At 35.8% G+C, this 15,292-nt stretch overlaps 1 protein-coding gene across 1 annotated transcript; it reads left to right on the plus strand.

The window, feature by feature from the left end:
• Positions 1 to 1,367: 1,367 nt before the first annotated feature.
• Positions 1,368 to 2,686, plus strand: LOC110443457 (caveolin-1-like). Its single transcript, XM_021487679.1, has 2 exons — positions 1,368 to 1,496; positions 2,038 to 2,686. Exons 1-2 carry the CDS (start codon positions 1,434 to 1,436, stop codon positions 2,368 to 2,370), a joined length of 396 nt encoding a protein of 131 aa, XP_021343354.1. The 5' UTR covers positions 1,368 to 1,433; the 3' UTR covers positions 2,371 to 2,686.
• Positions 2,687 to 15,292: the final 12,606 nt, after the last annotated feature.

Raw genomic sequence — 15,292 nt, forward strand, 5'->3', positions numbered from 1 at the left:
GTTACAAGTATAGATGTGTCAGGAAATCTACCTGTTACAAGTATAGTTGTGTCAGGTTAATTACCTGTTACAAGTATAGATGTCTCAAGCAACCTACCTTTTACACATATAAAATTATTAATTAGCCCCTTGGATTCCCTACATAAAACCCCGGATCTGTGCCTGTGAATGCTATTAAAAGCAACGGGGCACCCCAAATCTTACATCCCACCCACAATATGCTGAGGGAATAAAAACCGTTTGAACCTAAAATAAAAGCAATCAAATAATTTCACGTTAAGTGATTAAACATTAATATTATATCATGTATATATGTATTCTTGTCATAATTTTTTTTTCATATTTTTAATGGTATTTTGTGTTCATGGAAATGGCAACAAAAACTGACAAACTCATGAAATGTATATGATGTTCAACGGGACCAAATCAATATTGTATGTATTTGCACTATAAACACACTATCAGATTATTATAAGTGTCTACTTATGCATGGTTTTTTTACTTCTACATTGTGTATGTCGTGCATTGAATCTAAGGACCTATGCTAATGAGTATATCATTCCTGGTCATGACCAAAGGAAAAAGAGAAAGAATAATGATATCCACTCTGGTACTATCAATCAAACGTCAGCCTTGTTTGAATAAAGCAAGTGCATTTACCAATGAACTTATCTGCGTCTGCTATGCTCCATAGCGAATGTGTAAAACACTGATCGACGTCCATACCATACCCATAAAAAAAGTAAATTATTGATCTTATTCCTGATGTTTTGTTTTTGAATTGACATACAAAGTGAAAACAAAAAACAAAAACAAGGAAAGTAACTCCAACTCGAACTTTTGGTTAAAGCATGTTTGTTAATTCGATAATTTACACAAGTAACAGAACCACGCCACATGTTCTCCTCAACATGACACCAGACAACCTCCCAAAGATACCATAGTCTAGGTTTTATAAGGATAACGTAATCAAGATGAATATCCAATTGTTATTTTAACTAAACGACATGGTTTGAACTGCTCTCATCTTCTGCTGGAAAACTTTAAACAAACAAAAACCGCGAATGTGTGTTTAAGTGGTATCTGGCTGACGCCTTATGTTTTTATATTCTGTTTAAACAAGGGCTAATTCTCAATGAAATATTATCCATTAGAAATACTGATATATCGCTGAAAACATCAACGTTGTTTGACAAGTACATACAAAGTATATGTAAATCATGTGGGAGCTATGACCTACATGTATTTTGAGATATTCTTAAATAAAACAAACAGGGTTCAAGTCTGAACCGCAGCTCTGCTTTGGACATTCGTTTTGGAAGGTGTAGTTATGGATACGACAGGTATAAAAAGGCCAAGTCGTCGACGACAATTTTATATCCAGACTCAAACAGACTGTGAAACACCCTGGGAACGTGTTAGATATTTCCATCATGTCGGACACAGAGGTTGATCTCATCAACAGGGATCCTAATGAACTAAATAACACCGTGCAGGTTCGTATTGCTCATATATCTGTTAAGAAATATGAAATTGCAGAAACTATGTAAAACAGAATGCCTAAAATATAGAAATAACGTAACAGAGAAAATAACAATAGAAAATTATAAGCTTTGTTTTATACATTTAAGATGAGCATAAACGTCTTGATATACGGTTGTGTTTAATGATTTGTGATAATGTTTTAAATGATTTGATGATATAATATTACATTAAAAGTTATATATGTTCTTTTTCAACGAATGTTATATATGTATATACATTTAATTTTAAAAAGCAATTAAAAAGTGCGTTAACACTTAGATCATCCATAATGTTGACAGATAATGTTGATTTTTTTCTCTTTCTGAAATGTGTGATTTATTAAACGTTGCCTTAAATTATTTTCGAACTAGTCAACTTGCACCTAGTCAAACGGATATTTCGGTTTCTAATTCAAACATAAAGAACATTCAAAATTATGAAATTCAAAAAGAAAAATATATTATGACAAATAAGAGAATTGTTGAGAATATCAATGTTTAATCTAAATTACAGGTAGCGTTTGAGGATGTCCTTGGTGAGCCGGAGAGTTCCCACAGTATTGACTGTGTCTGGACAAACAGTCACAAATGTTTTACGTGTGGAAAGAACTGCTGTTACAAGTTCATGAGTACCTTGTGTGGCCTTTGTATCGCTCTGTACTGGGGTTGCGAGTTTGCTATGATTACCTTCAACGCTGTCTGGTGCTGCACACCAAGTCTCAAGGTCTACAGCATCGTATTCGGATTTTGCCAAAAGTTCTTCGGCACCTGCATCGCCTGTTGTCTGGCTCCTGTGTGCGAGACCATTGGACTGATGTTCAGCAAGATACAAATAGCAAAGTCGTAGTGTTGACTTTTAAATATCCGTTCAAAGTACTTAGAATTGGATTTGAACATTGTCTTTGAAGATTAACCGTAAAAGATGTGTTCATGCTGAGTATTTTGTTTGCGGATACTTGCAAAGGAACAAAGTCATTTCGCTCACTTTGACAGCTCAAATAGCATGACTGTGATATTCCCGGTGAATGTGATGAATTTTACAGCTCCTAATACTCATTATTATTTATTTCTATTTTATGTCTTTTATAACATGTTGTTGACATAATCTAACTCTAAATTATTATTTTAAGCTGTAAAATGAACATTTGTTTCCAGTAAAACATTTAAACTATGATGTATTATTTGTCTTTAATTTGACTTTTTGATTAATGATAACTCAACACTTCACTCACTGGTCTCAATATCAGCTTCAATTTAATTACAAATGATAGGATTATGTCTATAGTAGTTATCATTAAGGAAACGCATGCTAAGTCAGACAGAGTCACACATACTGTGTATCGAGAATTTTTCGCCCAGTCACCCTTTCGCCTTTCGCCCATGAAATCAGTTTTCGCTCAGTGAAAAATTCGCCCTTCATATTTAATCACTATGCTTATTATGCTGTCGACTTATATTCGTCTTTATGATCAATTCCCCATCATGATGGAGGGCGAAAAGGGCGAAAATTTAACTGCAGCTAAACATTCCCGGTATATTAAAGGAAGGGTTTCGAAATATACAAATCACGGTAAACGAAAAACCTTTGTTGGGACTAGGTTGTAAAATGTTCAAAAGCATCCTTGATCAAAGACTTGGTAGTGCACGAAATACCTTTAGCAGGAAAAATGTATTAGAAGTGTACAAACATCATTGATTAAGGCGAGACACCGCAGTAGACAAACATATCTAGGTATTTAAATGTGAAATCTATCATTGTTGACTCTTTGGCATCAAAGTGTTCAACAACAAAAAAATGTGGTTTAGGTATCGACGTGTACAAACTCATTTTGTTGTCTTTATTCTCTGTCTATGGTAAGAATACTAACTAATCATCCTAAAGTTCCTCTGTTACACGTTCAACTACTTGTACATCGACAGTTATATTGCATGTTTGTATAAAGTAGCATAGTTGGCGTTCGAATATCGACATTCCCTTTTTATCATGTCACAATTTAACGTGTGCATTTTCGCACGATGCTACCTTCCCCTAGGTGGTGACAAATTGATTTGTTCCAGCTAAAACTGGATACACACCTGTATAAAGGATTGGCGAGAAAGACATATTCTATAAAACCAAAAAAGAAGAAAACGGAAGCGAAAAAAATGTTTTCAGGAAGCGTAATGCTTTCTGCCGCCGTCGTATAATATCTAACTGTCAAATACAGGAAGGTATCAAGATAAAAATTATGTAAGACACAGTTAATGCATATACATCAGCACTAAAATATCACAGTTGAACATCAGGTTATGATAACTTAAAACAGGTTCTAGAGTAGCAGAGAAACAAGATATTAAGATGTGCGTTGCTTAGTTTGTTTTACAGATAAGCATGTAAGTATACAAAGCAAATTGTCATAAGCTTGACATATAAGTGTACAAAACGAAATAATCATGAAATACAGTTATTCTAAAAATAAAAACATTTTAAATACAATAGACAAATTGATACGGTCATCCATCTGCAGGTTTGTTATGACAAATACGTTAGTTAAAGTTAAAATAATCTTTCATTGGATTTACTGTTTTATTCCGAGAGGTAATTATGTTCTTTTTTTCTAAAAATGAAACCCGGCATACGACCTGTATTTAACAATGTTATCATCTACTGCGTCCTGTGTGGTGATGGAGCGAATGCTCGACGGAAAGAGAGATAACGATGACGAGGAAGAGGGAACAAGACAGAGAGGGTTTGATACTAATTTCACTCGTTTCCTTGAAGTAGTTTTACTCAAACAAAGAATTGGCCATATTGGCATTACGTGTTTAAATCTCAATAGCAAGACATCGTTAATTCATATAAGAACTTTTTTCAATGATAATTGTCTTAATGTATTTCCATTCTTTGAGACAATTGTATTCAATTGTTACTAATTCAGGTTTCATCCAATACTCGGTAAATGTTTATTAATAAAAGAAGTAACGATTTGTTAAATATTGACATTATCAATATCCGATGTTCAAACAATCAGACGTTTTGATGAGCCTTATATGATCTTCTTTTTAATTCAATTCGAACTATATTTATTCTTCTATGGTGTTCAAACAACTATATAAAGAAAGCAAATAACGTATTATTTTCTTTCTTAAACATAAGTGTCAATCTCTTCAAAATGACAGCGTGTTTGTTCAACTCCTTCAAAAAACTTCAAAGCCAACAGTAGATTGTTCCCAATTAATCTTAGATAAATATGCTTCGTCAAAACTTTACTATGCTAGGATGATGTATCTGCCTTCCTAAAACACTCACCATAAGTATGACGTGATGCGTCTAGACGTAGGTAAGGTGACCATAAGTATATGAAGGCCGAAGTATTGGTGCAAACATTGCATTTTCCAAACATCCTAACCAAGATAAAATCGGAATGGATGACAAGGCCGAAACATGGCTGAGTGAGATGTTGATTCCGATCAAAAATACACTGATGCATCCAATGAGCACATACAGTTAATAAACTGTAGATGTTATGCAGTGTTGACCGTTTTGTAAAAACAACAATCTTCCTTTGTTATATATATATATTTACAGTCAAACCTGCTTGAGCGGTCACCTGAAATAAGAAGCCATCTCCCTTATGTGATCAGTCTGTGGTCCGCCCGATAAAAAAACCTATATAATGACCTGAAATAAGCATCCACCTGTGTAATGCGGCCAGCGGTCACAAAACTCTGGCCCGAGACGTTATCTCCACCTGTATTCGGTGGCCATTTTGTCCAGAAATTGGCATCAAGAAGATCACAATATATTAACAAGAACATATCTTAATAGAGAAAAGATAATTAAAATGTGTTATTAAAAACCTTAGGTAAGGTTTGACACGTTGAATTGACAAGTTTTTTACACAGCGATTTTCAGCTTGCACATTGGGGCAGGTCCTACCGACCCATCAACAATGTTTTACAAACAAAACAATTAATTCCACCTTGTGTACTCATTCAACTTGTGTTTTTTAAAACAAGTATGATCTTTTGTGGTATCTGTACATACTGTATCCAAAGCTACTCAGGCCTAATATGTTATGTGATCAAAAACTTGCCGCTTATTGCATGCAGAAAACACATCTGCTTCCGGTCTGCCAGTCACTATTTCTGTATCAACGAAGCACACATCATGTCAAAAGGATAAATTTCACAGCGCAAACGCTGAATCGGATTTTTTTTGATGACTATGTCGGGATTTATTTCTATAATATATTTATTTGGTTTATAATAGCTGTGCGAGATCAGGAAATTAGTGTTCACCTTTCCATACGGCGCATGGATGATGTGAATTAACCGTTACGCTAAGTTGAAAGCTCAAAGATTCTCGCAAAGTTCTATATTTATTGAGTGATTTATTGATAAGTGATGAATTAACTCAATACTGCTATATCATTTCATTAGAAAAATATTTGAACCACATAGGTAAGAATACATCGCAAAGCAGATTTTCATTAAAAGTAGATCTACATTTAGATTTCAGTACTGGTGGTTGTCTGCTAGCGCAAAACGTATGTGGAACACGTGTGTAGCCAAACAAAAATAAATTCATCGTTTCAAGAAATTAATCACCAAAACGCCTTTGTATCTTATTGATTATGCATTTATATTCAAGTAAGAACTCTTACCCCTGTTGATGTAGGAAGAAAAACTAAAAATAACATAGCAGCCTATATTGCCGGAAAAATGTCATTAAAACCCGTGGATGTATGAAAACATGGTTGTGATTTTCGGGTGAGCCTGGTTTTAGCAGCCACCTATCTTAAGCGGTCAATTTCTACCGGTCCGTTGAGTGGCCTCTTAATAAAAGTTTGACTGTACTTTTACGATGATATGAAGCAGATTATAAAATGACAGTTTTAATTTATTACCGGGTTTTTTTTACAAATACCCAAGGAATGGTTCCTGACTTTGTTGGCTTAGACCTTTGAAATATCGTACCAATTGTTTGGTCTCTTGATAAATCAATGGATACAAGACCCAAAAGATAAAACTGCATTGAGATAGTTTAAGGAACATCAACTTCGTTTAAAGATAAACAATGCTTTTAAGTTTCTTTAAAACAACTGGTACATTTTTCACTAGTTATGTTTCGATGACTTTGCGCTTCACTTTAAATTACCATCGTCATTTAACTTATCACTGATGCTGTTTCGTTCATCGGTGTATCGAACTTTATTAACCAGCGTGAAGTTGGTTACTTATTCAATATTGGGCTAGCCCAATATTGGACTGGACCAATGTTGGCCTGGCGCAATATTGGGCTAGTTTGATATTCAAATGTACCTAACATAATAGTTCTTATGCCTCTTTTTCACACCTATAACGCAGCTGGGCATCTTCCAAGCGGAAGCCTTAGAAGATGCCCAGATACCTTAGAAGATGCCCAGATACCTTAAAAGATGCCCAGTTGTGGTATAGGTGTGCAAAAGCGGCATAAGAACTATAACAATATACCGTGACCTGTTGAAAACGAAAAATTAACGATTATGTACTGAAATTCGAAATGATGCCTAGTGGGCATCTTTCGCCTGGGGTATCGTTGATGCAGTTTTGCATATGGATACCTTAGAAGATGCCCAGTTTTGGTATAGGTGTGAAAAAGCGGCATAAGAACCATTATGGTAGGTACATTTGAATATCAAACTAGTCCAATATTGCGCCAGCCCAACATTGGTTAAGTAACCAGCTTCACGCTGGTACTTTATTAGCATGTCAGGAGCTGGAGTTACAAATGCTTTACTTATGTTAAGAACTGCGGTTGTAAGATGATGACACCATTATGCGATATCTGTATTGGCCTTTACTTTGAATGGGAACTTGCCATAATCACTTCCAACGCTGTCCGTCGCTGGACACCAAGGCCAACATCATTGCCTGTGGAGTATACCAGAATATCTCCGAAACGTGTGTCACCTGTAGTCTGGCTCCTGTATGGGAGAGCTTTGGACAAACATTCAGAAAGATTTAATTCGTAATAAAATCACAACCAGTTTATTTTGTCATAATGAACATGTAAAGTTGGTACTATTAAGCACGTCAACGGTCAATCTTATAACATAACTCAACGTCTGAAACAGGAAATTCATAGAAAAAGAGCAAATAAAAAGGTACCTCTAAGATGATCCCTTAATCATGGTTACTTATGTTTAACTGAAACTGGAAGGCATTGAAATAAAACAAACAACGTTTCATACCTTTGCTATTGACTGTGATAGGATTAACTGCATACTAAACATGTGCTATTATGGACTAATTGTTTTATATAAGTGCTTTCAACAATGTTTTCTTACATGAACAAAACCGAACCAGATTTCAATGAGCTTCTGTAAAAAATGTACTTTCGAATTGAAAACGTATTTCAAACTTATTTATTGAATGAAGATTAATTCACTCTACTGCCTGTTTCAGATCGTATTTTAAGAGAAAAGTCCTTAATTCATCGGATCTTAGCTTATGCAAAAAACGTACGTACCTTACCAGCGAAATTGCTGAAAACCTGATGACTTGATTTCACACTCAAAAGATATAAATACCAACATGTGCTCTTATCGAGAAACATCGCATGTACAGATACATTATTAGGCGTTTGAGGTAAATCTGTTTAGAATTACGAAATTCTGAATCATATGTAGATAGCCATGCAATGCAGTGTTGAACGTAGGTGTATATTCAAAGAAACATGTTCTGTGCGTGTATTTGTAGATTAGAAACGTTGTCTACAAGAGGGAAATATACTGTTTTACTTTTAGAAATGGAAGCGTCAGCAGCACCATCTGAAATTAATAAACACGTCAGAGGGAGTGGCTGTGACTTAAATCATCCAAAGTATGTCATCTACCGCGCTACTAAACAGAAAATATCTAAGAATGAACAAAAACTCAAATTGATAAAACTAGGACAAAATGTGAACAAAGGAATGAAAAACACAATGACGCTTGAACGAGTAATACGACCAGGCGTTCCGGAATAAAAGTATCTTCCGTTTCATCAAAGGTATCCGACTTATACATCACGCTAAAATGAAACTGAGTCAAATATATCGATCCATGATCAAGCTTGGTATGGGATCACCTGTCCAACCATGAGAGTTTTCTCGAGGGACTTCGTTTTCGTCCCTTATAAGGAGTCCCTATTCTAGCTTCCTAGCTAACAAGAGGTAATAATACTACAACATTATAAATCCTGTTTCGTATCTGTTGTAAAATGAATAAAGTTAATTTTATGAAATAACCCTTTATCTAAGCATACATTTGTCGAAAAATGGCACTTGACTTATTGGTTCTTAAGTAGAAAACTTTTAAATATTTAAACTTATTTAGACTCTATTAGCTTGCATATGGCTCAAGGTGTTGCAAAGTTGATAGCCACATGTCTATCAGACAACAGGCCCACTGTCATTATTGTATGTTTTATTATTATTACTCAGGACAGTTAGAAGTGATATATATAACCCTATTACCTTGAATGTGTGTTAACTGTACTTATTTTTACTACATAGTATAACTATATTCTACTTGTTATAAACATACTTGTACACTTCTGTATATAGTTGCTCGCGACTGTAGATATAGTTATACGCAACAGGTATTAGCAACATTCTATATATACAATGTACTAGGTTGTTACAGGTGAGTACATCAAAATGAATCGTTCCTTTTCATTTGTGACTTCAGTTTTCTTGGATGGGGAGGGGTGTGGAATGTTGCCTTTTATTAATGTTTTGTCTACTTGTTTTGTTCTTTTATTTTGACATTATGAAATCATTTATTTTTCGAATTTACGGCCTGCTTCAGCAGCTTCCATTGCCTGGCACATAAGGTAATGTTTTGTCGCAATGAACGTCTTCATTGAAGTAATAGTTTAATCTTTGTCGATATGATCAATCAGAATTGTACAATAGACATCACGTTAAATCATTGTTTTGTTATTTCACTGCATTCTGCGTCGCCAATTGTGTGACATATTTTCAGGTGTGCTTGCTCTTTTAATCAATAAAAAAATGTATACGATGATTAGCACTGTGTAGGAAAAGGTGTCGTCACTGCATCAATACTTTGTTAATTATTCATCGCATTTTCAAGTGTTGTAGCTTAACTTCAAAAAGGAAGTCCAGACTGTCATCTACATACACATGAGATATTTGCATTTCCTCTCTCATACCAATTGAACGTCAAATGTGGTGTTAAGATATTTTAAACGAATATTTTGATGTTTTACGCTTTGTATAAAAAGTTGAGCATGACAAAGATGGTTCAATGTGTAGACGATAACTTTGGGAACTAATATAGTGTACCCATGGCATTCAACACCTCATGAAACAAAACGGATTGATAGTTGTTTTCACAGCCATTTAACGACAATTGGCACCAGAACCAGTAGAATTACGCTACTGTGTACATGTATAACTACACCATACTCTATAGAGTTTGTTGTTTTCACAAGCAGTTTGCAGACATTGTCACAAAGTGCAGCAGAAATATCAATTATACGATGGAAATACTGGATTTCAACAACAGAGACCCGAATGACATTAACTTTAATGTCAAGATATGGTTATTATATATATATTTGTTTCGCTATGTCATATAATGTCTATATAGCGCTTGGCTTATTTTTATACGAGTATTTCCTGTTTACATGAATCGAAATGAAAGCATGAAAGAGCTTCGAAAGATAGGAGCTATGACTTTTAGAGTCACAGTAATTAACAGCCCAAGTATGCAACATATTAATTTTTTCTTAGAAATTTGAGCTAGGCTGTGATGGGATTCAACATATAAAGGCCTATCAAACTGCATCGTCAATAATCCTAAAAAGTCGATATCCTGGATTTACTTCTTCCTAAACGCATTTGATATTTATCTACAAAACTTGCATGATGAATAATCAACTAAACGCTTATACACGAACTAAATACGAAAACCTTCATCAATGATTAATTATACAAATATTTTACTTTTAATTCTCTTTTATGATCTTAGGTTTCCTTCGAGGATGTGTTGGCCGAACCAGATGGTGCCATCATCACTGTCTTTGTGGTCTGTGCATCGCGTTGTCAGGGGGCTGTAAGTTTGCATGCATAACATTTGATCAGGTATGGTGTGTGACACCCACGCTGACATTCTTTTCTAATTACTGTGGAAGTTGTCAGAAGTTCTTCACCATACACTATAGAGATATACGCTACTGTGTATACCTACACCATACTCTATAGAGGTATACGCTACTGTGTATACCTACACCATACTCTATAGAGGTATACGCTACTGTGTATACCTACACCATACTCTATACATATATACGCTACTGTGTATACCTACACCATACTCTATAGAGGTATCCACTACTGCGTATAACTGCACCATACTATATAGAGGTGTACGCTACTGTGTATACCTACACCATACTCAATAGAGGTATACGCTACTGTGTATACCTACACCACACTATATAGAGGTATACGCTACTGTGTATACCTACACTATACTATATAGAGGTATACGCTACTGTGTATACTTACACCATACTATATAGAGGTATACGCTACTGTTTATACCTACACCATACTCTATACATATATACGCTACTGTGGATACCTACACCATACTCTATAGAGATATACGCTTTGTGTATACATACAACATACTCTATAGAGGTATATGCTACTGTGTATACCTACACCATACTCTATAGAAGTATACGCTACTGTGTATACCTACACCATACTATATAGAGGGATACGCTACTGTGTATACCTACACCATACTCTATAGAGATATCCGCTATGTGTATACATACAACATTCTCTATAGAGGTATACGCTACTGTGTATACCTATACCATACTCTATAGATGTATACGCTACTGTGTATACCTACACCATACTCTTTAGAGGTATACGCTACTGTGTATACCTACAACATACTCTATAGAGGCATACGCTACTTGGAATACCTACACCGTACTCTATAGAGGTATACGCTACTGTGTATACCCCCACCATACTATATAGAGGTATACGCTACTGTGTATACATACAACATACTCTATAGAGTTATACGCTACTGTGTATACCTACAACATACTATATAGAGGTATACGCTACTGTGTATACCAACACCATACTCTATAGAGATATACGCTATGTGTATACATACAACATACTCTATAGTGGTATACGCTACTGTGTATACCTACACCATACTCTTTAGAGGTATACGCTACTGTGTATACCTACAACATACTCTATAGAGGTATACGCTACTGTGTATACCTAGACCATACTCTATAGAGGTATACGCTACTGTGTATACCTACACCATACTATATAGAGGTGTACGCTACTGTGTATACCTACACCATACTCTATAGAGTTATCCACTACTGCGTATAACTGCACCATACTATATAGAGGTACACGCTACTGTGTATACCTACACCATACTCTATAGAGGTGTACGCTACTGTGTATACCTACACCATACTCTATAGAGGTATACGCTACTGTGTATACCTACACCATACTCTATAGAGGTATACGCTACTGTGTATACCTACACCATACTCTATAGAGGTATACGCTACTGTGTATACCTACACCATACTCTATAGAGGTATACGCTACTGTGTATACCTACACCATACTCTATAGAGGTATACGCTACTGTGTATACCTACACCATACTCTATAGAGGTATACGCTACTGTGTATACCTACACCATACTCTATAGAGGTATACGCTACTGTGTATACCTACACCATACTCTATAGAGGTATACGCTACTGTGTATACCTACACCATACTCTATAGAGGTATACGCTACTGTGTATACCTACACCATACTCTATAGAGGTATACGCTACTGTGTATACCTACACCATACTCTATAGAGGTATACGCTACTGTGTATACCTACACCATACTCTATAGAGGTATACGCTACTGTGTATACCTACACCATACTCTATAGAGGTATACGCTACTGTGTATACCTACACCATACTCTATAGAGGTATACGCTACTGTGTATACCTACACCATACTCTATAGAGGTATACGCTACTGTGTATACCTACACCATACTCTATAGAGGTATACGCTACTGTGTATACCTACACCATACTCTATAGAGGTATACGCTACTGTGTATACCTACACCATACTCTATAGAGGTATACGCTACTGTGTATACCTACACCATACTCTATAGAGGTATACGCTACTGTGTATACCTACACCATACTCTATAGAGGTATACGCTACTGTGTATACCTACACCATACTCTATAGAGGTATACGCTACTGTGTATACCTACACCATACTCTATAGAGGTATACGCTACTGTGTATACCTACACCATACTCTATAGAGGTATACGCTACTGTGTATACCTACACCATACTCTATAGAGGTATACGCTACTGTGTATACCTACACCATACTCTATAGAGGTATACGCTACTGTGTATACCTACACCATACTCTATAGAGGTATACGCTACTGTGTATACCTACACCATACTCTATAGAGGTATACGCTACTGTGTATACCTACACCATACTCTATAGAGGTATACGCTACTGTGTATACCTACACCATACTATATAGAGGTATACGCTACTGTGTATACCTACACCATACTCTATAGAGATATACGCTACTGGGAATACCTACTGCATACGCTATACAGTTATATTCTACTAAGTAAACATTCGCCATACTCTATAGAGGTATACGCTACTGGGAATACCTACTGCATACGCTATACAGTTATATTCTACTAAGTAAACATTCGCCATACTCCATAGAGTTATCATCTACAGTGTATTCCCATATCATACTATATATAGTTATACGTAAGTGTGCACACCATACTCTGTGCATAACTACATTGTACACCCATACGCTATAGAGTTAAACGGTACTGTGTATAATTGCACGATCCTGTATAAAGTTAAACGCTACTATGTATAATTACACGCTTCTGTATTAAGTCAAACGCTACTGATTTAACTACATGCTTCTGTATAAAGTCAAACGCTACTGTGTATAACTACACACTTCTGTATAAAGTTAAACGCTACTGTGTATGACTACACGCTTCTGTATAAAGTTAAACGCTACTATGTATGACTACACGCTTCTGTATAAAGTTAAACGCTACTGTGTATAACTACACGCTTCTGTATAACGTTAAACGCTACTGTGTATAACTACACGCTTCTGTATAACGTTAAACGCTACTGTGTATAACTACACGCTTCTGTATAACGTTAAACGCTACTGTGTATAACTACACGCTTCTGTATAACGTTAAACGCTACTGTGTATAACTACACGCTTCTGTATAACGTTAAACGCTACTGTGTATAACTACACGCTTCTGTATAACGTTAAACGCTACTGTGTATAACTACACGCTTCTGTATAACGTTAAACGCTACTGTGTATAACTACACGCTTCTGTATAACGTTAAACGCTACTGTGTATAACTACACGCTTCTGTATAACGTTAAACGCTACTGTGTATAACTACACGCTTCTGTATAACGTTAAACGCTACTGTGTATAACTACACGCTTCTGTATAACGTTAAACGCTACTGTGTATAACTACACGCTTCTGTATAACGTTAAACGCTACTGTGTATAACTACACGCTTCTGTATAACGTTAAACGCTACTGTGTATAACTACACGCTTCTGTATAACGTTAAACGCTACTGTGTATAACTACACGCTTCTGTATAACGTTAAACGCTACTGTGTATAACTACACGCTTCTGTATAACGTTAAACGCTACTGTGTATAACTACACGCTTCTGTATAACGTTAAACGCTACTGTGTATAACTACACGCTTCTGTATAACGTTAAACGCTACTGTGTATAACTACACGCTTCTGTATAACGTTAAACGCTACTGTGTATAACTACACGCTTCTGTATAACGTTAAACGCTACTGTGTATAACTACACGCTTCTGTATAACGTTAAACGCTACTGTGTATAACTACACGCTTCTGTATAACGTTAAACGCTACTGTGTATAACTACACGCTTCTGTATAACGTTAAACGCTACTGTGTATAACTACACGCTTCTGTATAACGTTAAACGCTACTGTGTATAACTACACGCTTCTGTATAACGTTAAACGCTACTGTGTATAACTACACGCTTCTGTATAACGTTAAACGCTACTGTGTATAACTACACGCTTCTGTATAACGTTAAACGCTACTGTGTATAACTACACGCTTCTGTATAACGTTAAACGCTACTGTGTATAACTACACGCTTCTGTATAACGTTAAACGCTACTGTGTATAACTACACGCTTCTGTATAACGTTAAACGCTACTGTGTATAACTACACGCTTCTGTATAACGTTAAACGCTACTGTGTATAACTACACGCTTCTGTATAACGTTAAACGCTACTGTGTATAACTACACGCTTCTGTATAACGTTAAACGCTACTGTGTATAACTACACGCTTCTGTATAACGTTAAACGCTACTGTGTATAACTACACGCTTCTGTATAACGTTAAACGCTACTGTGTATAACTACACGCTTCTGTATAACGTTAAACGCTACTGTGTATAACTACACGCTTCTGTATAACGTTAAACGCTACTGTGTATAACTACACGCTTCTGTATAACGTTAAACGCTACTGTGTATAACTACACGCTTCTGTATAACGTTAAACGCTACTGTGTATAACTACACGCTTCT

The sequence above is a fragment of the Mizuhopecten yessoensis genome, unplaced genomic scaffold (genome assembly GCF_002113885.1).
Source record: "Mizuhopecten yessoensis strain PY_sf001 unplaced genomic scaffold, ASM211388v2 scaffold716345, whole genome shotgun sequence".
NCBI lineage: Eukaryota > Metazoa > Mollusca > Bivalvia > Pectinida > Pectinidae > Mizuhopecten > Mizuhopecten yessoensis.